General features: G+C 43.7%; 1 protein-coding gene across 4 annotated transcripts in view; it reads right to left on the minus strand.

Annotated features, from left to right (window-relative positions):
- PRKCB (protein kinase C beta) overlaps positions 1–26,889 on the minus strand; it is a 383,326-nt gene that overhangs the window by 95,294 nt on the left and 261,143 nt on the right. For all 4 annotated transcript variants that reach the window (XM_021931832.2, XM_021931831.2, XM_021931830.2 and 1 more), the window contains 2 exons: positions 13,384–13,480; positions 2,655–2,801 (listed from right to left, as the gene is read on the minus strand). In XM_021931832.2, coding sequence (XP_021787524.1) covers positions 2,655–2,801; positions 13,384–13,480 — 244 coding nt within the window. The remainder of the gene's footprint in view (positions 1–2,654; positions 2,802–13,383; positions 13,481–26,889) is intronic.

Raw genomic sequence — 26,889 nt, forward strand, 5'->3', positions numbered from 1 at the left:
TTAGGCCACTTTCTTCCCCATCATCAGAGAGACTGCTCCATGTTTGAAATCTAAATGCCTCAATTCTTCCTAACATTTTACGTATCTTGACCTCATCCATTATTTTTTCATCCCTAGACTTCTAAACTCCCTTTTTCCCACCCAGGTGATGACTCTCTTTATGCTAGACGTCTTCCCCAACCCAATCTAGATACCATTTTCATTCATGTATTCAACACATTTTTCCTGAGCACTTGGTACAGCCTCTGTGGATCTGCAGTGGACATCTCTCTTCCCAGAATCCTTAACTCTCTTTCTTCCATAATCTAGCTCACTGATTCTACTAATCTCACCCTTAGCTCAAATCCACCATCTCCTTCTCCATCTCTACCCCAGGGATGCTCAGAGTTGCTGGTAAAAACCATACAACGTTGTGGACCACTGCCAACTGCCTATTCCCAACCTTAGGGACTGGATGGGCCATCTTACTGGCTGCCCTTACTCTCTATTCCCATCCCATGCTGAGGCTCTTCAGACTTTGAGCCATCATTTCAGATCACTTAGTCCATCTCAGCGGATACCCTTGCCACCCACAGACAGAGAATCCATGCATTCACAGTCTAGGCACTGAATGAATTCCATCCCTAGGCTCTGAGAACACAATGGCAACCAGGACAGAGACGATCCCTATTCTTGTAGAGCTTAGACCTTAGAAAGGGAAGAGAGAAAAATCAACGAGGACACAAGAAAAGCATCACTCAGTAATGGGTGCTATGAGAGAGTTAAATATAACGGACAGTGAATGAGAAGCAACTTTGAGTGGGTAGTTGGGGAAGATTTTTCAGAAGAGGTGGCGTCTAAGTTGAGATGTGAATTGCAGAAAGGAGCCGGCCATGCAAACAGCAAAGTGAGCAGAATCACAAAGCCTCTAAGGGGGAAAGGAGCTTTGTGTGTTTCAGTGACCCAAGAGCTGATGTTGTGGCCAGAGCACAGTGGGTGATGGGGAGGAGGAAAAGAAGAAAAGAAGTCACACAGAGAACAAGGGCCAGATGATAAAGGGTGATACAAGCTAAGGATGTAACACAGAATTTCTTCTAATTGGATGGAAAGTCATTGGAGGGTCTTAAGCAGGGGAGCTCCTTGACTTAATGTAAGCTTTAAAAAATTATTAGGGCTGTGAAGTAGAAAGTATATTAATTATAGGCAACAAGATTGGGATTGGGATTAACCATAGGCAAGAAGATTGGGATTAACTATAGGTAACAAGATTAATTATAGGCAACAAGACTGGGATTGGGATTAATCATAGGTAACAAGATTGGGACTGGGATTAATCATAGGTAACAAGACTGGGATTGGGATTAATTATAGGTAAGAAGATTGGGATTGGGATCAATTATAGGCAAGAAGATTGGGATTGGGATTAAACATGGGCAAGAAGATTGGGATTGGGATTAATTATAGGCAACAAGATTGGGACTGGGATTAATCATAGGTAACAAGATTGGGATTGGGATTAATTACAGGTAAGAAGATTTGGATCGGGATTAATTATAGGAAAGGAAGATTGGGATTGGGATAAATTATAGGCAACAAGATTGGGATTGGGATTAATGACAGGTAACAAGATTGGGATTGAGAAGCCACTGAGGAGTTTCTGTACTTATCCAGGTGATATTAATGGTTTGGACTAGGGTGGTATTAGAGAGATGAAGAGAAGTTAGTGAATACATGATATACTTTGAAGGAACTGTCAGCGTTCGCAAGTGCATTGTACATGGTTGCGGGGGGCAGTGGGTAGGGATGGTGGGAATACAGCAAAGGGGGAAACTCAGGGATAACTCCCAGGTTTTTGGCTTACGCTACATAGATGGAAAATAAATTTATATTTTTTGCACACCTGAGTTCATGGTATGAGATTTATACTAGACATCTTCATGGCACGCAAAGGGACTAAAAACCCCAAAACAACACTAAACGAGTCAGAAATACTTATAACACAATCTCAACTTCAGTAAAACAGCATCTCACAGTATCTATAAAAGCATCCAGAACCACTCTACGAGTCCCAGGGTCACCGTTCCACTGTGCTACTGTTAGAAAGGAACCATTTCCGTTCTCGGCTGTCAGAGTGATCTTTTCCAAAAGGCAAATCCGATCGTATCACTGCTCTGCTTAAAAACGTTCAGTGGCTCCCTGCTGCAATGTGAAGGAAACCCAAACTCCTCACCGTAGCTTGTAAGATTTGCATCCTTGGGTCCTGCTTATCTCTGCAACATCAAATCCTATACCTCCTTCTACTAGCAACATTTTGCCCCAACACCTTCTGATGGTTCCTAGGATGCACCCAGCCTGTCCCCACCTTGGAACTTTTGCACTTGCTCTCTTCTGAGAACACTTTTTCCTAGCTCTTTGAAAGTATAGCTAGTTCTTTCTTATCCTCCAGGTCTCAGCGTATGTGTCACCTCCTCAGACTGTCTGAACGGGTCCCTTTTTTGTTTGTGAGAGAGCACTCCATTCATTTCCTTCATGGTATTCATTACAAAGTGGAGTGTGGGTCTATTTACTTCTTACTCTCTCTCCCACTAGGACGTCCGTCCCATAGGAACAGCAAATGTGCCTGCCTTGTTAGATGTTCCTTCTAGAGCAGGTGGAGTCACCAAATCATACCATACCTTGCCAAAGCTGCCTTTCCCCAGCACCATTAGGAAGTTAAAATCAGTCAGTTTCATCCGGTCTCTGTTGCCATTGTTGTCAAATTTGGAGACAGTATTGGTCGTCTTTTCTTCCGGGACTTTGGTTCCCTGACTGATCTTGGCCCTCTGCAAAAAGGAAGCAGACAGAAAACATGCTCAGGGTTTGAGGATGATCTTGTAGGAAGACACAGGCACACAGTGGGAAGCTGTGGTTCCTGCAGCTCCGGCACCCTGTCCCCGTGGAAAGCATGGCCGTGCATCAGTCCACAAGCCTGAAACCTGTCGGACATCCTTTGCACTTCCATCTTTCTTTGATCTCTCATGTCTCAACCGTAACCAGGAACTGCCATTTCTTCCCTCCCAGCTGTCTCTAGAATTCATCTACTTCTTTCCATCTCAACCACCACTACCTGCCATCATCTCTCACCTGCACAAGGCACACTGCTTTCCTTTACACTGGGCTTCACACACGAGCACAGTGAGTCTCTCACCCAACCAAGTCCCCTCTTGCTTAAAATGCCGCAGTGGCATCCCATTATTTTCACGATAAAGATTGAGGTGCTTTCATGGACTTACATGTTCAGGCCCTACCTGGCTTTCCAACTCCATCATTGCTAGGGTGCTTCTTCCCTACAATGTAGCTTCACTCTCCTTTCACTCCCCTGGATGTCCCAGGCCCCTCCAACCACAGGGCCTTTGCATCCGCTGCTGCTACTGTGGTACAAATGGCTATTCTCTCCCCTTCAACAACCCAGCTAGGGGTTCACATCTTCATGTCCTCAGGGAAGCACTCATCCATTCTGTTTGTACTAGCTTCTCCTCTGATTTTCTTCATCCACTTCTCTTCCCATTAATACTGGAGGATAACTGCCTGTCCACTTGTTTCCTTCCAATAAACTGGAAACTGTCTTGTGGACACGGAATATTTCTCATTCTCTGTGGTTTTCCTGACAACTAGTATAGTTCCCAGCTAAATATTTGTTACATAAATAGATGAATAAGGGCCATGTGTGTCCTCAGTGCAATGGGAGAGGGACTCCTTGCCATGAGCGGAGGAATGGGGCTCAGAGTGGCAGCAGGTGATTTGGAATGAGACAAGAACCGGAAGCCATGAGCGGGAGACCTGCAGCTGCCAGGACTTCGTTACTGGATTCACTTCTAGCAGAGAGAAAACTGTGGAGTTAAAAGCTCATGTGTGACTGGGCACAGTGGTTCACACCTGTAATTCCAACAATTTTTGAGGCTGAGACAGGAAATTCAATTAAGGATAGAGGTTTGAGAACAGCCTGGGCAACATAGCAAGACCCTGTCTCTACAAAAATAAGAGAAAATAAGAAAGTTAGCCACGCATGGTGGTGTGCACCTGTCATCCCAGCTACCTGGGAGGCCAAGGTGGGAGGATAGCTTTAGCCCAGGAGTTAGAGGCTGCAGTGAGCTGTAATAACACCACTGCCCTCCAGCCTGGGTGAGAGAGTGAGATCCCATCTCTCTCTCACTCAAAAAAAAAAAAGCCTCGTGGTAGAATTCTCTGACATGAATCAGCTGTGTGGTCCAGAACACATCAGTTAAGTCATAACACTCCTCTGCCCAATATATATACCTTCCCACTATTCTCAAAGTAAAAACCAGAGACCACAGATGACTGAGTCCCTCTGGACTCCCTCTGATTTCAGTCTCCTTTCTACTTCCACACTGGCCTCCTCGCTGCTCTCTGAATGCACCAAACACGCTCTTACCCCAAGGCCTTTGCACCTGCTGTTCCCTCTGCTCAGAGCACTCTTTCCCCGGACTCTCTCACCTCTGATAAGAGGGCTCTTCCCTGAACACCCTACATAAAATTACTCTCAGCAATCTCCATCTACCTCACTTACTTGCTTTTCTCTAAAACACTTGTCACCATCTTACAAACCATATATTTACTTGTTTCCCAATTTATCGTCTTTCTCCTTATACCAGAATGTAAGCTCCCCGAGAGCAAGGATTTTGTCTGTTCTGCTTTCCACTGTTTTCCTGGTACCTAGAGGAGTGTGGCACAGAGAAGGCACTTAATTGCATTTGGTGATTGAAGCTTCCTAAACATTCATCACCTTTTCAAGACAATGGAGATAATGACATGAAATGATGTATCACAGAGTTCTTAGTATCATTCCTGGCACACAACAGATGCTCAGTGGATGGTATCTATTATTATTGTTGCATTATTTGGTTGTTTTGAAGATAGAGGCAACATAAATCTTTCCAAAGTGTTGAATATCAGGGAAGATTCATTCATTCATTCAAAAAACATTTATTAAGGCTGGATGTGGTGGCTGATGCCTGTAATCCCAAAGCTTTGGAAGGCTGAGGCAGGACTGCTTGAGACTGGGAGTTCAAGACCAGCCTGGGCAACACAGCCAGACCCCATCTCAAAAAAAAAGTTTAATTAGCTGGGCATGGTCACAGTGGGCCTGTAGTGCCAGCTACTTGGGAAGTTTAAGGCAGGAGAATCCCTTAAGCCCAGGAGTTGGAAGCTGCAGTAAGCTATGATCACTATATTGCACTCCAGCCTGGGCAACAGAGCAAGACCCTGTCACAAACAAACCAACAAACAAACCAAAAATTCTTATTGAGTGCCTGCTACATGATAGGTGCTGCTCTAGGTGCTGAGGATACATCAGAGGGCAAAAAGGATGCAGATACTCTCAAAAAAAGTGCATTCTAGCTGGGATTGGGTCCTCCATACTATGTCCAAAAGGTATGTTGGGGTTGCTGAGGCAGATAAACTGGTATTGGCAGCAGGAACGGCATTTATGGAACAGAGGGGAAGACACATTCAAAGAATGAAACATCATCTGGCTGGAGCATGAAGTGCAAGGCAGATATGACACAGGAGGCAGACAAAGGGTTGAAAGGACCTTAAGAAATTCAGGCTGACTGTAAGCATGACAGGCAGCCTTTGAAAGGTTTGAAGCAGGGCTATGGTATGACCTTAAAAAATTTAAAAGGTCACCCTGAGTGGAGAGAGGAGACCCCCAGCCTGTGGGCTAGGGGATCACTAGGAAGTCACTGCATTATTAAGGAGAGAAATGATGAGCCGGACATGGTGGTGTGTGCCTGTAGCCCCAGCTACTCGGGAGGCTGAGGTGGGAGGATCAGCCCAGGAGTTGGAACCCAGGAGTCGGAGGTTGCAGTGAGCCATGATCGCACCACTGCACTCCAGCCTTAGTGATAAAGGGAGACCCTGTCTTAAAAAAAAAAAAAAAAGAATGATGGACTCATTTGTCTGCCGTGTAGATGGAACAAAGTGGACCTGTTTGGGAGACAGACTGACCCCGGCTGGGTAGCACATTGGGCAAGGGAGAAGGGAGATTGGAGATAAAGGACAGCTCCAGCTTCTGTTCTGGCCAACTGGCAGGATGCTGGTTCTTTCCACTGAGATGAGAAGAAGCGGAAGAGGAGCAAGTTTGGAAGTGTGGGGAAGAGGGTGGGCAGAGATGACCGGTGTGATTTCAGACATGTTGAGATCCCCTCTTCCCCACAGCAGCTTAAAACTGCAAGGTTTATTTCCCCCTCATGGGATGCATATTCCACTGTTACCACTTAGGAACCATGGCTAACAAAGCATCCACCATTTTTCTCTTTACTCATGTTTTGAAAATCGAGCTGGGTACCACATAGTGCACCAGTCTCACGTGCACGGCTCTGCGGATTTTGACAAATGCGCACACCCATGTAACCCAAACCCCAAACAAGACGCGGAACATTTCCATCACCCTCCAAAAGTTCCCAGTCGACCCCCCTCCCACTAAGGCGATCTCTGTTCCGGTTTCTATCCCATAGGTCAGTTCTGTCTGTTCTTTATTCAGCTGAATGGCATCGTAGAGTGTGTACTCTTGTGCCTGGCTTCTTTCGCTCATCAAAATGTTCTTGAAATGCATCCATGTTTTTGCATAAATCGGTAATTTGTCTCTTTGTATTGCTGAATGGCACTCATTGTTGATGTTTATCCCGTCTCCTGTGTACGGGCATTTGAGTTGTTTCCCCTTTCGGCCTACTAACAACGCTGCTGTGAACATACTTGGTCAGTTTACTTTGCAGTAAGATATGCTGAGGTTTAACCCACGTGTAAATACCCAGTAAGCGGTTGTATACGTGGGTTTGGGGCTTGAGCAAAGATATCTGAACTGGAGACAGATTTGGGGTGCAGAGGCAGTGAGGGGGTAGTTAAAACTACAAGGTTATCTTATTTGCAATGGAGACTGCAAACTAAAGAACCAGCGTAGGACAGAAGCTGTCTCACCTTTCTTGGGCTATGTCCTCACACCCTCCTAAATCATCACCCCCAAGCTGGCCTGACCCAAACACATTCCCTCCTCCCCTCCCTGCTCCACCCCCCCATCACCTTATCACCGTGTGCCCCGCCTTCTTTGAATCCTGGCTCAGGACCCATCGGATTCACACACTCCATTCTCCAGACTGTGAAGATCCAAGTCCTGCCTGTCCCAGTCCTCAGATCCCATCCTGGGAACTTTCCCATCCACCTGCAGGTCCCAGCACACACTCCCCATGAAGTGTGAGCACAGACCTCAAACTTCCTGATTTCTTCATTTGACTTTGATTAGCAAAACAGATAAGGACTTTTTTTGGTGGGGGGTGGGGTGGGGTGGGGTTGATTTTTTCCTTGTCCTTCAAGGAGCAGCTAACAGTCTCATCCTTCAGTGCTAGAAGCTCCCTTCTCTCCTCTGAATCGGAGGCTGGCAGCCCTCTTTCCTCCCTCCCTCCCAGCTTGCTTTTATAACGGTTCCCATGGGCATGTTAATTTAACTTCTAGAATCTAGATCAGAAGACTAATAACCCTGGAAAAAAAAAGAAGTCTAATAACCCTGTTGATCTGGTCTGCACAGCGTTTGTTGTCATTTTAATATTTAATTAGTTGCCAACTGTTGAAAATTTGGAGATATGAAAACCCAGATCCCCAGCTTCTTTTGAAGAAGGGGATCTGCTAACACTGGGTGATGCCAAGCTCTTTCGCCTTCTTGTTTGCCTGGCTCCTGAAAACACCTGCATTTGTGGCCCCTACACAGTGAGCCTTCAGAGGACAGGAGCCCTGTCCTTTTTCCTTCGAAATATCCCGTTGTTCCAAGGGGACAATGCCCAGGACACACTGCATCAAAGAGCGAACATTTTAAAATTCAGGCACAAATTAAACTCATCCTTTTTCTTGCTGGGTAGGATGTGCTTGAAGAAACAGGAATACGCTAATGGTTGCCTTTTCATGTCTGCAATTTAAAGCCCTAGAACTCAATGCTAAGAGAGAAAGCAAATAGCATTTCTGAGCAAAGAGCCAAGTCACCTTCCAGACAGCAAGAGGGGACAGTGGAGAAGCCCCAGCAGCCAGGCTCTGGGCTCCACTCCCAATGATGAATGTCTGTCCTGGCTAAAACTGCAGATTCCTCTGTCACTCCACCCCTACAAGGAACTACTACAGGCACTCCCAGCTACCCAGCAGTGGGGCAAGGACCTCTGTAAGCTAGGAGTCCCTGTAGATTCTCCCTAACCTCCAAGCAGCCCTTCCAAAGCCCAGAAAGAGGATGTTCTGAGCTTTATTTATCCCAAAGGGGGAGCCGATAATTATAACAACCACCATGATGCTAGCATCTAACATCTGGATGTGTATGACGTGTGAGACACTCTGCTAAATGCATTACCTCATTCAATCCTCACATAACCTCATGAAGTAAGAAGTGCTATAATTCCCCATTTTACAGGTAGGGAATCAGAAGCTCAGAGAGACAAAGCAACTTGCTTATAGCCACTCAGCAAGGAGGTGGCAGAATTGGGATCCAATTCTAGGCAGTCATGCCATCACACTTAACCGTTAGGCCACATTGCACAGATACGATCACTGGTGTTCTTCCAAGACACCACCAGCATGCTACTTTCTACACCTGGGGCTGCTAACAGCAAACACCTGCGATTCTTTGCCTGCAGCTTATTTTCTGGTTGTAGGAGCAGGCACGGCGCACAGGGCACATTGAAAGTGCTGGTGGGTGGATTTCCCTGGGAGCAGCCCTTAGCCTGCAATGGAAGGAGAGCCAATGGATAACCCCTCAGCTTCCTGTCCCTTGATCGGGAAATTCTGAGGCATGCATTCTGCACTGACTAGAGAGTTCTCCAGCAGGGTTAAACCCTAGCTGCCCACAGCAGTAGCCTGCTTGATAATACTTTCCTGGCTTCCCACCTTTTCTGGCAATGCTGCTTTATTAACTTATGGTGCTTCCAGGATCACCTCCCAAATAAAGTACTTGCACTTGAATCCTTATAGTCTGTTTCTGGGGAAAACTCAAACCCGGGACAACCAGCGGCTCTGGGACCTTGAAAAGTTACTTAAACCTCTGTGAGCTTCAGTTTCTTCATTTGTAAAAGTAAAATGGCGTGATAACAGTACCTACCATTCTAGGTTGTTGTAAGGATTAAATTACTGGAGTTAATATTTGCAAAGCACTTAGAATCCTAAAAGGCACACAGTAAGCACTTTGTTAAATAAATACATTTTAAGACTCTGAGAAATCCTACTGTGTGCCATCCAAAACAGAATCTTCTCTTCCCAAGCCCATGGTCGACTGAAAGCCCCCTAACCAAACAGAGCCAGCTCTGACGTTCTGAAGTATACCACGTGTGGCAACTACACCAAGCTCACACTACCATGAAATTCTATTACCCCAATTCTAGCAGCTCGATTTTACTGTCACTCAGAATTCCTCCAGATAAGAGGCTTCAAAGTAATTTCTGAGTCATTCCGGGTGCTAATTGGTTATCGCCCAGGGATTACATTTCTCACGTTCAAGGTCAACTGAAATTCCTCTGTAAGCCTGAGAACAATTTTCGGTCTGTTGGAAACATTTTTTTAAATCAACAACTATAGTATGGAGCGATTATAATTCAGGCATAAACAAGCTTTTGCAGGCTCTTGCTAGAAATAAAGGGACACAATTTGTTGCATGCGGACAAAACAGTCCCCTATTCCAAGCCAATTACCAGCCCAGACAAATGCACTGTTTGCGTAGAAAATCTTTTCCTTGGTGTTCTGAAATGTCACCCCGGCTGCCCCAGGACAGAAGAAATCATTTTGTAAAACTGAGACTTCACTGTATACAAGAAAATACTGGCCTTGTGTTTTTCATCCTTAATAGTACATTTCTGTAACAGCAGCAAATGGATACTTCACCGGCAAGTTGGGGGAAAGAGATGGAAAGTGTTCTCTGGAAGGACGGCCTTCCTGTCTTAATTTTTATCAAACAGCATCCAGTTTTTAGTTCTACTTGGAGGGAAGATGCTTTTATCAGTTCACTTGGGCTTGAGTCCAAGACTTTGGGAACAAGTCTCTGTTATCGAGGTCACTGGAGAATGACTGACAAGCTCAAGGCCAATGTGTCCGTTCCACTTGTTTCCAGGAAGGGAGGACCCCACTGGGTCAGAACTATCACTATCTTCCAGCATGTAGGGAAGGCACAGGTTCAAGACAAGGAATTTGGGAATACAAGTTATTTCTTTTTTTTATTTTTATTTTTTTAAAATATATATTTTTTAAATACTGAGGCAGAGTCACTATGTTGCCCAGGCTGGTCTCGAACTCCTGGGCTCAAGCAACCCTCCTGCCTCGGCCTCCCAAAGTGCTGGGATTACAGGAGTGAGCCACCATGCCTGGCCCCTAAGCACTATTTCTATCAAGTTAAGGGAAAAACAAACTTGGTAGAAAGTTTGTTTCTTTCAACAAACTTGTCCTTTATCTTGCTGTGTTCGATGTGCCTTCAGAAACAAGAATACACTCACTAATGGTTGCCTTTTCATGTCTGCAATATAGAGCCCTAGAATTCAAAGCCGCCTAACCAAACAGAGGCAACCAACCCTAACGTACTGAAATACACCACGTGTGGTAACTGGGCTCTCAGGATAAATGCTAAAATCCTTGGGATATCACGCCTGTAATCCCAGCACTTTGGGAGGCTGAGGCGGGCGGATCACAAGGTCAGCAAATTGAGACCATCCTGGCTAACACGGTGAAACCCCATCGCTACTAAAAATACAAAAAATTAGCCAGGCGTGGCAGCGGGCGCCTGTAGTCGCAGCTACTCAGGAGGCTGAGGCAGGAGAATGGCATGAACCCAGGAAGCGGAGCTTGCAGTGAGCCGAGATCAGGCCACTGCACTCCAGCCTGGGTGACAGAGCAAGACTCCATCTCCAAAAAAAAGAAAAATCCTTGGGATAAATGCTCTTGGGATAAATGCTAAAATCCTTTGGATAAATACTCTTGGGATAAATGCTCTTGGGATAAATGCTAAAATCCTTGTCAAGGCCAGCACAGCTCTGCATACTCTGACCCACACCTACTTCCCCAGCCTTGGACTCTCTTTGGCTTTCTCCGCTCTACCCAGGCTGGTCTTCTTTCAGTCTCACATGGTTGCTATATAACCCCCAACCACAGGGCCTCTGCACATGCTGTTTGCAGAATGGAATACATTTTCCCCTCTTTTTACGTGGTAAACTTCCATTGCTGTTTCCTCCCTGACACCTCCCCATCCTCTCAAACTACGTGACATTTCTTTTCTACATGTTCTCAAGGTACCTGATCTCTCTTTCACAGGACTTTACATGGTCTTTACACATTTTTTTATTTGCTTGTGTCATTATTTGACGAATAACAATAATAAAAATGCATTTCATTTTAGCTATGCTATTATACACATTTTTGGGGAGTTAGTAGGCCATCATGGCTTATCTAGAATTGATCATCTCCCACCAGACTCAGTGTATTGAGTTTGTGGGAACAAAATAATGTGTTTTCCCTCAGGAAACCACTAAAATCACTCAATGCACATATAATGTAAGCATTCAAACCTATCTTCCCCCAAACATTTTATTTGTAAAGCAGGGATGTGTCCTATACACCTATGCACCTCTTACGTAGCTGAAAATGGTGTTTATTTGTCCCCATAGAAGGAAAGGGGTTTATCTCAGGTAGAAGTAGAGCCAGCAATGTAACTCAAGGTCACAGCCAAGGGCTTTCCATTTGATAAAACTATTCTCTGGGAAGATCTACCCCCAGGGTATTTCATGAAGTCATTAGCACAATCAATTCCATTCGTTAACTATATAGCACCATTCTGCCAATAGAGCCAATCCGGATTCCATCCATCAGCAAGCCTAGTTGACTCAGCCTCCAAAATATATCACTTCTCTGTCTACCCCTTTTTTTTTTTTTTTTTTTTTTGAGACCAAGTCTCGCTCCGTTGCCCAGGCTGCAGTGAGCCAAGATCGTGCCACTGCACTGCAGCCTGGGCAACAGAGCATTACTGATCGTGCAGTGACGCGATCTTGGCTCACTGCCGCCTCTGCCACCCAGAGCAATTCTTGTGCCTCAGCCTCCCAAGTAGCTGGTATTAAAGGCATGCACCACCACGCCTGGCTAATTTTTTTGTGTTTTTAGTAGAGATGGGGTTTAACCATATTGGCCAGGCTGGTCTCGAATTCCTGACCTCAAATGATCTGCTTGCCTTGGCTTCCCAAAGTGCTAGGATTACAGGCGTGAGCCACCGCGCCCGGCCCTCTGTCTACTTATTTCATTCACCGTGACTACCATTCCAGTCCAAGTCACCATCAAAATGGTAGGCAGTGAATAAGCACTTTTGAAGAAATGTCTAAGTCTGATGCAGACAGGGAAGCAGGAATAACTTCATAAGGCAAGGGCATTTAATTGGGGTCTTGAAGGATTAATCAGAGTTTTCTAGAAGATGAAACAACCTTGCAAAGACTCAGAGTCGTGAAAAGTCTTGGTAGGAACCATGCCATAAACAGGAAAATCAGCACAGCAGCAAACCTAACTGGTTTCCATTGATGAAAGAAAGGAGATGAAGAAAGGAGAGAGAGAGAGAGAAGATAGAGGAAGAGAGAGAGAAAGCAAGGGGAGAAAGAAAGAAAGAAAGAAAGAAAGAAAGAAAGAAAGAAAGAAAGAAAGAAAGAAAGAAAGAAAGAAAGAAAGAAAGAGAGGAAGGAAGGAAGGAAGGAAGGAAGGAAGGAAGGAAGGAAGGAAGGAAGGAAGGAAGGAAGGAAGGAAGGAAGGAAGGAAAGAAAAGAAAGAAGGAAGGAAGAAAGGAAGGAAGGAAGGAAGGAAGGAAGGAAGGAAGGAAGGAAGGAAGGAAGGAAGGGAGGAAGGGAGGGAAGGAGGGAAAAGAAAAGAAGAGAGGGAGAGAGGAAGGGAGGAAGGGAGGGAGGAAGGAATGAAGGAAAGAAGGAAGGGAGGAAGGGAAGGAAGGAGGAAAGGAAGAAGGAAGGACAGAGAAAAAAACAAAGGAAGGACAGAGAGAGAAAGAAAATAAAAAATGAGAGGGAAAGAGAAAGAGAGAGGCAGGAAGGCAGGAAGGAAGGAAGGAAAAAAGTAAGAAAAGAGAGAGAGAAAGCAAGCAAGAAAGCAAGAATGAGCAAGAGAAAGAAAGCAAGAAAGAAAGGGAGAAAGGGAGAAAGTAAGAAAGAAAGAAAAGAGAGAGGGAAGAAGAAGGAAGGAAGGAAAGAAGGAGAGAAGGAAGGAAGGAAAGAAGGAAGGAAGGAAGGAAGGGAGGGAGGGGAAAATAAAAAAGAAAGAATAAGAGAGAAAGAAAGAGGAGAGAGAAGAAGGAAGGAAGGAAAAAATAAAGAGAAAAAACAAAGAAGAGAGCAAGAAAAGAAACCTCACCTCAAATTTCTGCCGCAGTTCTTCGTTGCCCTCACTTCCTTCTGGTGGCACAGGCACATTGAAGTACTCGCCTTCCTCCTGGCTCAGTAACTTAAACCTGAAGGGAGACAAGGGGGCAGGACAAATTTCATGACTCTATTTGATATTATTTTATTGATCAGGATATGAAAAGGAGGCCTATATAAAACTCTACTTCAAAAAATACATGTTGAGGGTTTTTTGGCTTGTTTTGGTTTGTTTTTCGGTATGTTGGATGGGGGCAGTGTGTGTGGTACACTACCAGGTACACTATACATTTTTGTAACTCCTCCATGAACAGCAGAAAAAAAATGTATATCATGTGTACACAGGAGGGAAAGTTCTCACTCTCTACACACACTTATACAGTTTTCTTAGTTACATCGTTAAATCACTGTATATTTTTACCTACTTTTTGTCCATTAAGTAGTTTCTTAGTCTAAAAGAATGCTATGAAGACCCCTCATTGTAAATTTCTTGTTGATATTGTTGTCGTTGCTTTTAGAGATAGGGTCTCACTCTCTCACCCAGACTGAAGTATAATAGTGCAATCATAGCTCACTGAAGCCTCAAGCTCCTGGGTTCAAGCGATCCTCCTGCCTCAGCTTCCTGAGTAGCTGGGGACTATAGGCTTGTGCCACTATGCCCAGCTAATTTAAAAAAAATTTTTTTTTTTTTTTTGGTAGAGATGGGAGCTGGCTATGTTTCCCAGGCTAGTCTTGAACTCCTGACCTCAAGTGATCTTCTCATCCTATCCTCCGAAATTGCAGGGATTACAGATATGGGCTGTCTGTAATCCCAGCTGCAAACCCCACTGCCTGGCTTTAAATATATTCTTGTCATGCTCTTCCAGCATTTCTACCTTTCACCTTACATAGGCTGCCACCTTGCCATCCTGGCACTCAACTGCATTTAGGTGACCATGGACTTAACTTCATGGTGCTATTTTCTCTGCAGAAGTTTGCCCAGAGTGTGCTGTAGTCAGTCTCTTGGGAAACGGCATCCCTTAGTGGTTAAGTGCACAAGCCCTGGAGTCAAACCATGTCTGGATGCAAATCTCATCTCATAACCTTAGGCTGGTTAGCCTCTCTGGGCCTCTGTGTTTCTCATCTATAAATTGGAATACAAATTCCTTTTTCATAGAATTCTTGTGAAATTGAAAGATAATGACGCATGTAAAATGATAAGCACAGCAGCATTTGGCATTCAGCAAGTGTTCAATTAGTGGCATCATCATGATTATTATTACTGTGACTAATGTCATTATTATTATTTTAGAGACAGGGTCTTGTTCTGTCACCAAGGCTGGAGTGCAGCAGCACAATCACAGCTCACTGCAGCCTTGACCTTCTGGGCTCAAACAGTCCTCCTGCCTCAGCTTTCAACCAGCTGAGACTAAAGGCGCATGCCACCACACCTGGCTGTTTTTGGTTTTGTTTTTTTCTTTTTTTTCTTTTTTGGCAGAGATAGGGTCTTGCTATGTTGCTCAGGCCAGTCTTGAACTCCTGGGCTCAAGCAATCCTCCTGCCTCAGCATCCCAAGAAGCTGAGATTATAGGCACACGCCACCATGCCCAGCTACTACTAATATTATAATAATAAACATGGGGGCTTCAGTTTGTTTCTTGGCCACAAATATTTTTCCAGCTAGTAAGAGGATGAGATGAGTGTGAGGAACGAAAAGGGACATTCTAAAAGCATTTGAATCAGTGGGAAAGAAAAAAGACCCGGCCGGGCGCGGTGGCTCACGCCTGTAATCCCAGCACTTTGGGAGGCCGAGGCGGGCGGATCACAAGGTCAGGAGATCGAGACCACAGTGAAACCCTGTCTCTACTAAAAATACAAAAAATTAGCCGGGCGCGGTGGCGGGCGCCTGTAGTCCCAGCTACTCAGGAGGCTGAGGCAGGAGAATGGCGTGAACCCAGGAGGCGGAGCTTGCAGTGAGCCGAGATCGCGCCACTGCACTCCAGCCTGGGCGACAGCGTGAGACTCCGTCTCAAAAAAAAAAAAAAAAAAGAAAAAAGACCCCAGAACTGCTCGCTCTCAAAGATCATTCCTAACCAAAGTTTCAAATTTTCATCACAATGTTTTCTCTCCATTCACGAATCTTCTTAGGCAGCTTCCAAAAATGGGCTAGGTGATTCAAAGCAGACAAGACAATTTGAGCCTCTACGCCTCCACATTTAATATTCCAAATTTTCTTCCAAATTTCCACGGAAATTACCAAAAGAAATACAAACACAAGAGAGCATCTGTATCTTTGCTGGAAATCGAGAAGGGTGCTATCCACACAGCAGGGACTTCCAGGGATTCCTACAAATTAAAGTAATAGAAAGAAAACAGAGCTATGTTGGGTAAATTTTAACTTTATCCATTCAGATGCTACCTTTGTGGATTTTGTTAGACTTGTGTATCAGTGTTGAAATATCTGTTTTGCTTTTTTAATAATAAATTTAATTTTAAAGGACACTTTTTATTTCTTCCTTAGGAGGAAATCCAAAATCACTTGTTACAAATAGAAAATAATTGTTAAAAACAAACAAAACAAAACAGAAAGATACACAGGTCATCGTCGTGGCTCATGTCTGTCACCCTAGCACTTAAAGAGGCTCAGGCAGGAGGATCACCTGAGGCCAGGAGTCCAAGATCAGCCTGGGCAACAGAGCAAGACCCTGTCTCCACAAAAAATTAAAAAATTTAGCTGGGTATGGTGGCGCACGCCAGTAGTCCCAGCTACTTGAGAGGCTGAGGTAGAAGAATTGCTTGCGTCCAGAAGGTCAAGGCTGCAGTGAGCTTTCTTGGCTTGCAACAATTACTCCAGCCTGGGGCATGCCAAGACTCCTGGCTTCTCTCTAAAAAAAAAAAAAAAAAAGCGGGCGATGGTGGCTTATGCCCAAATCCCAGTACGCAGCTGGCGCGATTACGGGTCAGGAGATCAAGATAATCCTGGCCAACATGCGAAACCCTCACTTACTAAACTACAAAAATGAAGGATATGGTGGTTCATGCCTGTAGTCCCAGCTTACCGGAGGCTGGAGGCAGGAGAATCAGCTTGAACCTGGGAGGCCGGAGGTTGCAGTGGAGCCGTGAGACTGCTCTTAATTACACTGTTCTGGCAACAGGAGCCAGGACCCGTTTCCAAAAAAAAAAAAAAAATAAGATAAAATAAAATGGAACTGGAAGGTTATGCATGTGCAAGCAGATGTGTTGTTTACCAGCGCCTGACCCAAAGACTGCCCCTACCCCTTTATCATCAAGCGAGATCAGCAAAGAGCAAGGTTAGAGTGTTGATATACTCATATTCTGAGATTTCTGGCTATAATCTTGAAGAATTGAAAGAACACTGACCAAAGAATTGCTTCTCCCAACAGCCAATTCACATGATGCCCTGAGTGTGAACCACCTAGAGTATTTGGGGTCTCACACTCATGAAAATACAGATAAAGGAGAATTGACCAGCTGTCATCCCTAAAAGGTGCTTCAACAGAGCCCAATAATGACCCTGGCTGAGACCATCAGGGACTGGGTGGGGGTCTCTGATTCCCATTCATATGCGGGAAGAGAGATGTCAGCACCTGGAGCAGCGGGCAGGGGAAGGGTGCCACAGCGTGTGTCCATGGTGGCCAGTACACCACAGAGTGAGTGAAGGATGCTGCCACTACTGCTTCCAAATAGGACACATGTGTCCCTTCAGAGAGGAACAGGACCCCTTCTGACTTTGAGATGTATAGAACCAACGTGGAGAAGATGGCTCTCTATCTGGCTTGAAGGCTGCCTGTTATACACCTGTCTCCACTGTAGCCCTGCCCAAATGTCAGGAATAGGACTCCTGATCTGACAAAACAGAATTCAAAAAAACACAAAGCCTCCTCTCTCCCTTTATCTGGGTATGAAATGTTAGAACAAGGACACTTGTCATTTCTGTGCTCACTCTTCTATAAGTATGGGCAAATAAACACAATAGGACGTGTGAAAAATTCAGTCATTTAAATAGAAAGAAACAATGCAGAATCAAAGTAACTCCCATGAAACAAAACTGCTGCCAAAAGAGAGAACATTCTAGAAACTACCTAATTCATATTTTCAATGAGATTCAAGGGGTTGGTGCATCTGTGAAAAGGGAACAAATATGACAGTGGGAAAGACCACTTTCAGAAAAAAAATATAATCACTGAATTAAAAAATTCATTTGAGACAGTGAACACAGCATGGATAATTCAGGTAACAATTACTCAATGAAAAGAAAAACTTGAGAAATTTTTCTGGCAATTGACTTGATATTTATCATAATAGATTGGAGTTGAATCGAATGCTTTATATACCACTAAGAATGCATATTACAAACATTAATTTACAACATGAAAAGGAGGAATGTTGCAACATACATATGTCAGAAAAGACCTAGACCTATTAATAGTCTTCTCATATAAAAAGTTCTTACAAGTCAATAAGAAAAAGGCAAAAGGACACAGTCATATATAAATATAAACAAATGGCAATAGGCAAATGAAAATGTTCAACATAATTTGTAATATAGTATGTGTATAATCTTTGCATCATGTCTTTGAAATTTATAGCACTGGATGTTAATGTTAATAAACTGAAAAGCCTCTTACGAGATTGATAAGACTGTAAATTGATTTTTAAAATTGTAGGACATTTTGACAAACACTTTAATGATGCATATATGCTTAAAGGCATCAATTCCTGGCTTAGAAATTTATTAGGAAATTATTAAAGCTGGGCACAAAAGTTTTGCCACAATTACATTTATTGCAGATTATTTTTAGGTGAAAAATGCAAGCTACCAAATAGTATGCACAGTAAGGTTTCACTTTTGTTTCACTCTCTCTATATAGGGTCAATAGTGGTTATGGGCACTGGGAATCTGGAAAAAATTCTCTGATTTTTTATATTTTTCTAATAATTATTAAATAACAATAATGACTAACATTTACTGAGTGCTATTTAGCAGACATTGGGCACCTCATTTATATTAACTAATTTGATATTGCAACAATCCTGTGACATAATTACGACTATTATCTCCAAATGAGGAAACACAGCACAGAGAGGCTAAGTAACTTGCCAAGGGTACACAGCTAGGAAGTAGTACAGTAGAAATTCTAACCCAAGAAGTCTGATTCCAAAACATTAGCTTTTTGTTGTTGTTGTTGTTGTTGTTTTTGTAATAAGACCAAAATGCCATTATTAATAATAACAAAATAAAGTATTCTTAAAAAATGTAATATAACACTGATTTAAGATAATAGTTATCTGTTCAGAAGGAGATGGAATAAAAAAGAATGAAATAGGAAAGAAAAAGAAAACTTTAGAAACAGAAACACCATAAGAAACACGGCAATTACAGCTATAAACATTAAAACATTTTCCTGTGGAGAAAAGATCTTCAGATTCAGGATTATAAATCACCCTACTACAAAGACACATGCGCATGTATGTTTATTGCAACACTATTCACAATAGCAAAGACTTGGCACCAACCCAAATGCCCATCAATGATAGACTGGCTAAAGAAAATGTGGCACATATACACCATGGAATACTATGCAGTCATAAAAAAGGGGGAGTTCATGTCCTCTGCAGGGACATGGATGAAGCTGGAAACCATCATTCTCAGCAAACTAACACAGAAACAGAAAATCAAACACCACATGTTCTCACTCATAAGTTGAACAATGAGAACACATGGACAGAAGGAAGGGAACATCATACACTGGGGTCTGTCAGGGGGTGGGGGGCAAGGGGAGGGAGAGCATTAAGACAAATACCTAATGCACGTGGGGCTTAAAATCTAGATGACAGGTTGATAGGTACAGCAAACCACCAAGGCATATGTATACCTATGTAACAAACCTGCACGTTCTGCACATGTATCCCAGAACTTAAAGTAAAAAAAAAAAAAAAAAAAGGCCAGGCGCGGTGGCTCACTCCTGTAACCCCATCGCCACTTTGGGAGGCCAAGGTGGGCAGATCATGAGGTCAGGAGTTCGAGACCAGCCTAGTCAACATGGTGAAACCCCATCTCTACTAAAAATACAAAAATTAGCCGGGCGTGGTGGCAGGTGCCTGTAATCCCAGCTACTAGGGGGGCTGAGGCAGGAGAATTGCTTGAATCCAGGAGGCAGAGGTTGCAGTGAGCTGAGATCATGCCACTGCACTCCAGCCTGGGCGACAGAGGGAGACTCTGTCTCTAAAAGAAAAAAAAAAGAAAAAAATTCCAACAACGTGCCACTTGTTATACAAGACCAAAGGACTTAGAAAGATTCGACATAAAAGAATGGGAAAGGACCTACTAGGGAAAAGGGATCTACCACACCACAACCAAAAAGGACACATGCAAAGGTTGGTTCGATCTCATTAACTCTTTGGCTCCCTGTCTTCTTCAGAGCAGAAGACAAAGTCCTGACAAGGCCCACAGGATCTGCCAACCCTCTCCCCATATATATCCTCCCAGACCTAATCCTCCTCCAGTCTCCCCTCATGGATCCAGCTCCAGCTACACATGCCTCCTTACTGCTCTTCCAACTTGCCAGATGCACTCCTGCCTCAGGGCCCTTGCATTTGCCGTCCTCTCTGTCTAAGACAACCTCTCCCTAGATATCCACACAGCTCACTCCTCACCTGCTTTAGATCTTTGGTCTATGCTACCTTTTCAGTGAGTCCTTTCCTGAATTCCCTATAAAATCTGAATGCCCCCACTCCCCAAGATTCCTTGTCCCCATTTCTTGTTTACTTTTCTCTATGGCACTTATCAGCCTCAAACATGCCATGTTTTACTACTTATTTTTGTTCATTTACTATTGTTGTTTATTTTTCTTCAACTAGAAAGAAAACTCCATGAGGCCACAGGGTTCTTGTCTATTTTGCTCATTAGTATCTCTTCAGCACAGCAGGTGTTCACTGTGTATATTCAATGAATGAATGAATGAATGAATGAATGAATGCCAGCAACAAAGTAAAATTATAGAGAAAAAGCATTAGCTGCAACAAAGATAACTTCATGTCAATATAATAAGATTTGTAGAGTTATGTGGTTAATAATATTGCCATATACAGATAAGGCAAGAACTCCTAGAAATAAAAAGAACGCTTTTGAATCATATTGCCTGAAGAAACTTAATAAGCACTACACATTTAGCTCAAGCAAACAAAAGGACAATAAGTAGTTATAAAAGATCTGGACCTTGGCCAGGCGTGGTGGCCCACACCTGTAATCCCAGCATTTTGGGAGGCCGAGGCGGGTGGATCACCTGAGGTCAGGAGTTCATGACCAGCCTGACCAACATGGAGAAGCCCCGTTTCTACTAAAAATACAAAATTAGCTGAGCGTGGTGGCACATGTCTGTAATCACAGCTACTCAGGAGGCTGAGGCAGGAGAATCCCTTGGACCCGGAAGGCGGAGGTTGTGGTGAGCTGAGATCGCGCCATTGCACTCCAGCTGGGGCAACAAGACCGAAACTCTGACTCAGAAAAAAAAAAAAAAAAAAAAAAGATGTGGACCTTATAATACATTGGAATGAATAAATGTATACCCTGCACTCATGGACACAAAGATGACAACAACAGACACTAGGGACTACAGAGGGCAGAGGGGAGGGGAAGACAAGGGTTGGAAAACTAACTATTGGGTATTATGGTCAGAACCTGGGTGACAGAATCATTCATACTCCAAACCTCAGCATCATGCAATACACCCAGGTAACAAATGTGTACTTGTATCCCCTGAATCTAAAATAAAAGTTGAAAAAAGGTTTATTCTTTCTCCACAAAAAAAAAAAGTATACTCTACAAACAGTTAATATAATCTTTTTCTTGAAAGTCCGCGGAACTTTTAACAACATGGAACAAACACTAAGCTATGCTGAAAGAAAAGGAAAGAAAATCGGAGGAAAAAGGAAAAGTACACAGGCCATATTCTCTAACTTGCAAGCACTAAAACAGTAACTTAACATCAATGATAAAAATGTAAACAGAAATCTAATTCTAGGGGTTAAAAAAATGCCTAAATTAAAGCATGTTAGAGAAGAAACTAAAAACTCAACTGTAGGCCCTCAAGGAAGCAGCAAAAGCCAGAATGTTAGCATATCAAAACTTAGAGGAAACATTTATTCCCTTAAATGCTTGTTCATTATTTTTGGCCAGGTGTGGTGGTTCACACCTGTAATCCCAACATTTTGGGAGACCAAAGTGAGAGGATTACCTGAGGTCAGGAGTTCAAGACCAGCCTGGCCACCACGGTGAAACCTTGTCTCTACTAAAAATACAAAAATTAGCCAGGCATGGTGGCAGGCACTTGTAATCCCAGCTACTCAAGAGGCTGAGACAGGAGAGTCACTTAAACCTGCAGAGATTGTGCCACTGCACTCCAGCCTGGGCATCAGAGCAAGACTCCGTCTCAAAACAAAAACACACAAACAAACAAAAAAAGCTATTCATTATTTTTAAAGAGCAGAGTCAGGCAAAAGAAGAAAAAGTAAATTAGTAAAATATTCAATTGAAAGTCAAAGCCAAACACAAAATAAACCTACAGAAAAGGAGAAAACAAACAGAATTGATACACAAATCCCAGAGTTAATTTCTTGAAGAAAATAAATAAGTAAATAAAACAGATGAACCTCTGGAAAATCAAGGGGAAAGAAAGGAGACAGTATAGATAAGCAAAATTAGAAACAAAGAGGAGGATTTGACAACAGATACAGGGCAACTGGCCAAGAGGCAGATGCAGACAGGGGGCCTGGGGCTAGTGTACCACATCTGGGAGCTTTCACAGCTGCATCTGCTATTTCTGCCACACGGTCTTAAATTACAGCACAACAGAAGAGCTAGTGGAGCCCATCCCCTTCTAAATGGTGAAACTGAGTCTCAGAAAGGGTGTGAGACTTACTCAAGATCACATAGTGTTCAAATAATCCCAGGGGCAAGAATCCAAATGTCTAGGATCTGGTCCATTTAGTCAAGACAGCATCGCAAATGTCTTGGCCGTAAATCTGAAGAGGACTTCTATCTGCAGAATCTGAAGAGGGCTTTTATTTTGGAAAAGTTCCCTTCCAACTATTGTGTCATCAACTTCACACCTATCCTAAGTGGTGGATGGAGGATAGGGGGTGTTGTAATCAATCTGATGGGTGGCATACCTGCTGTGAAGGCTGTAGGGCAGACAGGTGAAGTGGCTCACCTGAGGTCACAAAGCCTCCACCCAGTTAGGAAAGCCAAAATCAAACCCGAGCTGTCTACCCTCTAGCCTTCCATCTACCCCTGTATCAGGAGGCAGAATGGGATTTGTATATGCTTAGGCTCTGGCATCACAGAAACCTGGACCTGAACCCAGAACCGTTGCTTAGAAGCTGTGTGTCCCTAACATGTTGTGGAACTATTCTGATCCTTGGAAATGATGCTCTATCTAGAATAACTGGAGAATAAATGATCATCTAAGTGTAAATGTAGTAATATTTTGGGCTTACTCCTGATACACTATCCCTATTCTTAAACCATTTTTTTTTTCTTCCCTGCTCTCTGCCTTAGGGGAATAGACAAGGCAGGCACTAGCCCAGGAAGAAGGATATGGCATGTGTGGGAGTTAAACTACTTTTGCAAGAATTATGACAGTAAGAGAAATATGACATAGAAAAGTTATGACAGTGTAAGAAATCGGACCTAACTAACTCCATCTGCTTCCAATCTCCAAGCTGTCCTTGTCCATTCCTGGGCCTAGGCCAAGCTAACTATGGGAAGAATTTAGTTTCAGTTCAACTTCATTTTTTATTTGTATTTGTTTCTTTATTTACTTTGAGACATGATCTTTCTCTGCTGCCGAGCCTGGAGTGTGGGGGCACAATCACAGCTCATTGCAGCCTCGACCTCCTGAGCCCAAGTGATCCTCCCACCTCAGGTTCCTGAGTAGCTGGGAGCACAGGTGCATGCCGCCATGCCTGGCTAAATTTTTTGTTGCAACAGGATCTCACTGTGTTGCCCAAGCTGGTCTCTAACTCCCGAACTGAAGCAATCCTCCCACCTTGGCACTCCCAAAGTGCTGGGATTACAGATATGAGCCACCACACCTGGCCATTAGCTTAACTTTAAAACAAAGACAATAACAGCTCCTTCACAAAACTAACCATCTCCTTGCTTGGGGACTAAAACTGCCTTTGTAAAACTAACGTATTAGCCACAAAGTTAGAATTCTGGCTCCAGAGACATGTAGCCAGAGGTCATAAGATTCATGATCTCCCCAATTGCTCCTATAGATAAAATCACTATTATTGACCTAAAATTGGTGTTTGAAATATTTTCCAGACCCTGCATTCTGATGGACCAGCTGGTGCCATCCAGACCAGGAACCCATACAACAAAACTGGCTTACCTGGTCTTGTGATCCTCACCCAGGAACTGACTCAGCATGAGAAGACCGCGTTGACCCCCTGCGATTTCACTTTCGACCCACCAATCAGCATTCCCCATTCCCTAGCCCCGCTTCCCACCAAACGATCCTTGAAAAACCCTAGTCTTTGAATTTTGGAGGAGGCCGATTTGAGTTATAAACTCCCATCCTTCTGCTTGGCTGGCACTGTGTTTATTAAACGCTTTCTCTGCTAAAATATTGCCGTCTCAGTGAATCAGCTCTAGATGAACTCATTGGGTGATTACAGGAGAAGCCCGTCTCTTTAGGGCTTAGAAAACCTTGGGAACGAGAAAGGACAGGTGGTGGGGAGAGGTGGGTTTCCCTCCTCCTCGGCTGGAACGCTGGCCAGAGACCTATCCATGCACCAGGCAACATCATTCCAGCAGCAGCAGCAGGAGCAGAAAAGACTCCCCAGCGGGAGGACTCAGGCAGGCTCCTGGCCCTCCCTGAACCAGGCACAGCAGTGGCCTACGAGTGGGACAGAGAAGGCGCTGCAAGAGGAAGCAACAGGCCAGGATCTCCAGCACAAAGCCAGAATGATGCCCCAAAGCTAGCGGGACCAGTCCCGCTTCAGTGGGCACTGGTTTAGGAATGTAGGCTAAAAATAAAATCTTAAGGCCCCCCCACTGACAGAACATTCTCCCCTCCTTGGCCAAGAGGATGTAAGAAAAACCTTAAGAACGGAATTGTCAGCCATGAGAGAAAGGAGATTGGACATGTCTCGTTATACCCCCTCTCTTTTGGAGTTTAGATACAACAATGGGCTAACATGAATGTTAAAATAGAGATCGTAAGACTGACAAAACAGACTCTTCATGGCAATAAAATACCAGATTACAAACAGGACTAAGGCCAGGCCAGGCAAAGGCGCAGTCACAACGTAAGCAATCCATCTTGCTGCACGCATCCTCAACATAAAACATGGAGTCTCACTCTGTCCCCCAGGCTAGAGTGCAAGGGCGTGATCTCAGCTCACTGCAACCTCCGCCTCCTGTGTCAAGCACTTCTCCTGGTCAGCCTCCAGAATAGCTGAGATTACAAGCATGTACCAGCACACCTTGCTAATTTTTTTGCATTTTGAGTAGAGATGGGGTTTCACCATGTTGGCCAGGCTGGTCTCAAACTCCTGACCTCAAATGATCCACCTGCCTCGGCCTCCCAAAGTGCTGGGAGTGAAGGCATGAGCCACCGCGCCCGGCCAATGTAAAGTACTTCTTCCTGTAAATTCTAAGTTTTAGCAAAGCCTTACTCTAACCAACTGCAAGTTAAAGAATCTCCTATAACCCATTTAAAGCTATCCTGCCTTTTGGGCCTAAACCAATTTATAATCTCCATATACTGATTTATGTCTTTGCCTGTAACTTCTGCCTCCCCAGAATGTAATCTGTAATCTAACCACCTCAGGACCACTTATTCAAAGCTTCTCGGGTTTGTTTCCCCAGGCCACAGTCACTTCTATTGGCTCAGAATAAACTTCTTTGAACTATTTTACAGAGCTTGGTTTTGCTGTTAACAGGGGCCAGTCAGAAAAGTGAAGCAGTGAAGCTCAGAAAGTCCCACATGCAGCATACAGAGTCCCTTCTCCTCGGTCACCAGGAGCTCACAAAAGTGCATGAGAAAGTCTAAGTCCATTACAGAGAAGAAAGAAGCTTTATTTTTTTCTGCACACCTGATCAGTGCTGTGTGAAAGTGCGACTCCACGACATCCGGAAATGCTGGACCCAGAGCCTGGCATCTATTAAGAGTCAATGAGCAGTAGCTATTGTTATTATAATAATTATTATTACGTTTTCTCCTGTCACATACCCCCTGAGGATCATACATTCTTTCTCTTTAACCTCTTTACGTTTGATTTAAAATGAGAATGAAACGCCCACCGTGAGTGACTGATGTAGACCCTGCGAAGTCAAGTCATTTGCATGTTAGGGAAAAATATTCAAAGCTTGGGGGAAAAAAAAAACCAAAAAGACAATCGTGTAAACTTTTAATGTCATGCTAGAGCATTTTCTAATTAGCTATTTCTTTCCTCACAGTAATATTACTTTGTTTAATTTATTATCCACCATCAAGTCAGGCCCAGAGGGCCTCCCTAGTCTGCAAAGACAGATGTTAACTTTTAGAAAACTGAGTTGAGATCTTTTTTTTTTTTTTTTTTTTTTGAGATGGAGTCTCGCTCTGTTGCCCAGCTGGAGTGCAGTGGCGCGATCTCAGCTCACTGCAACCTCTGCCTCCTGGGTTCAAGCGATTCTCCTGCCTCAGCCTCCCAAGTAGCTGGGATTACAGGCATGTGCCACCAGGCCCAGCTAATTTTTGTATTTTTAGTAGAGATGGGGTTTCACCATGTTGGCCAGGCTGGTCTCGAATTCCTGACCTCAGATGATCTGCCCACCTCGGTCTCCCAAAGTGTTGGGATTATAGGTGTGAACCACCATGTCTGGCCAAAATCTTTTTTTTTTTTTTTTTCAGTCTAGTAGATAAGATAACCCCAAAGCTTGTGATTCTATTGTCCTATCAGTCGGTTTTATATTTAACTGAGCAAAGTTATTTCCGCATTTCTTTTTCTACTAATTACACAAACATCAGTTTCTCAAACCTTCTGCGGAATCATTCATTCATCCTGCTGCTTTTCTCCTTAGAGAGCTAAGGAAATCTTTGGCCAATGCCCATTATCTATTTTATGAGAACTATGTTTTTAACCATTTGTGAAATGTGATTTAACACAACTCTTTTGGGGTACATTCTGTAAACCCAAAATAAAATTCTAAGCCCCCTAGCCATGTAAATGGACCCCTCCTCTCAGCCAAGGGCATTCCAAAGTTAACCTGAAAAACTGTTTCAGGCCATGATGAGAAGGGAGGGTTGGACATGATGTCTCATTATACCCCCTTCCTTTTGGAATTCAGGAAAAGTCAACCAGCATTAACATCAACACAGACCTTAAGTCTGAAAAGAAACATTTACAATCTAGTCTCTCTGAAGCCTGCTACCTGGAGGCTTCATCTTCATGATAAAACGTTGGTCTGCACAACTCCTTATGTAATCCACACATTCCTTTCTATTGATAA

Source organism: Papio anubis, chromosome 18, assembly GCF_008728515.1.
Source record: "Papio anubis isolate 15944 chromosome 18, Panubis1.0, whole genome shotgun sequence".
Classification (NCBI taxonomy): domain Eukaryota; kingdom Metazoa; phylum Chordata; class Mammalia; order Primates; family Cercopithecidae; genus Papio; species Papio anubis.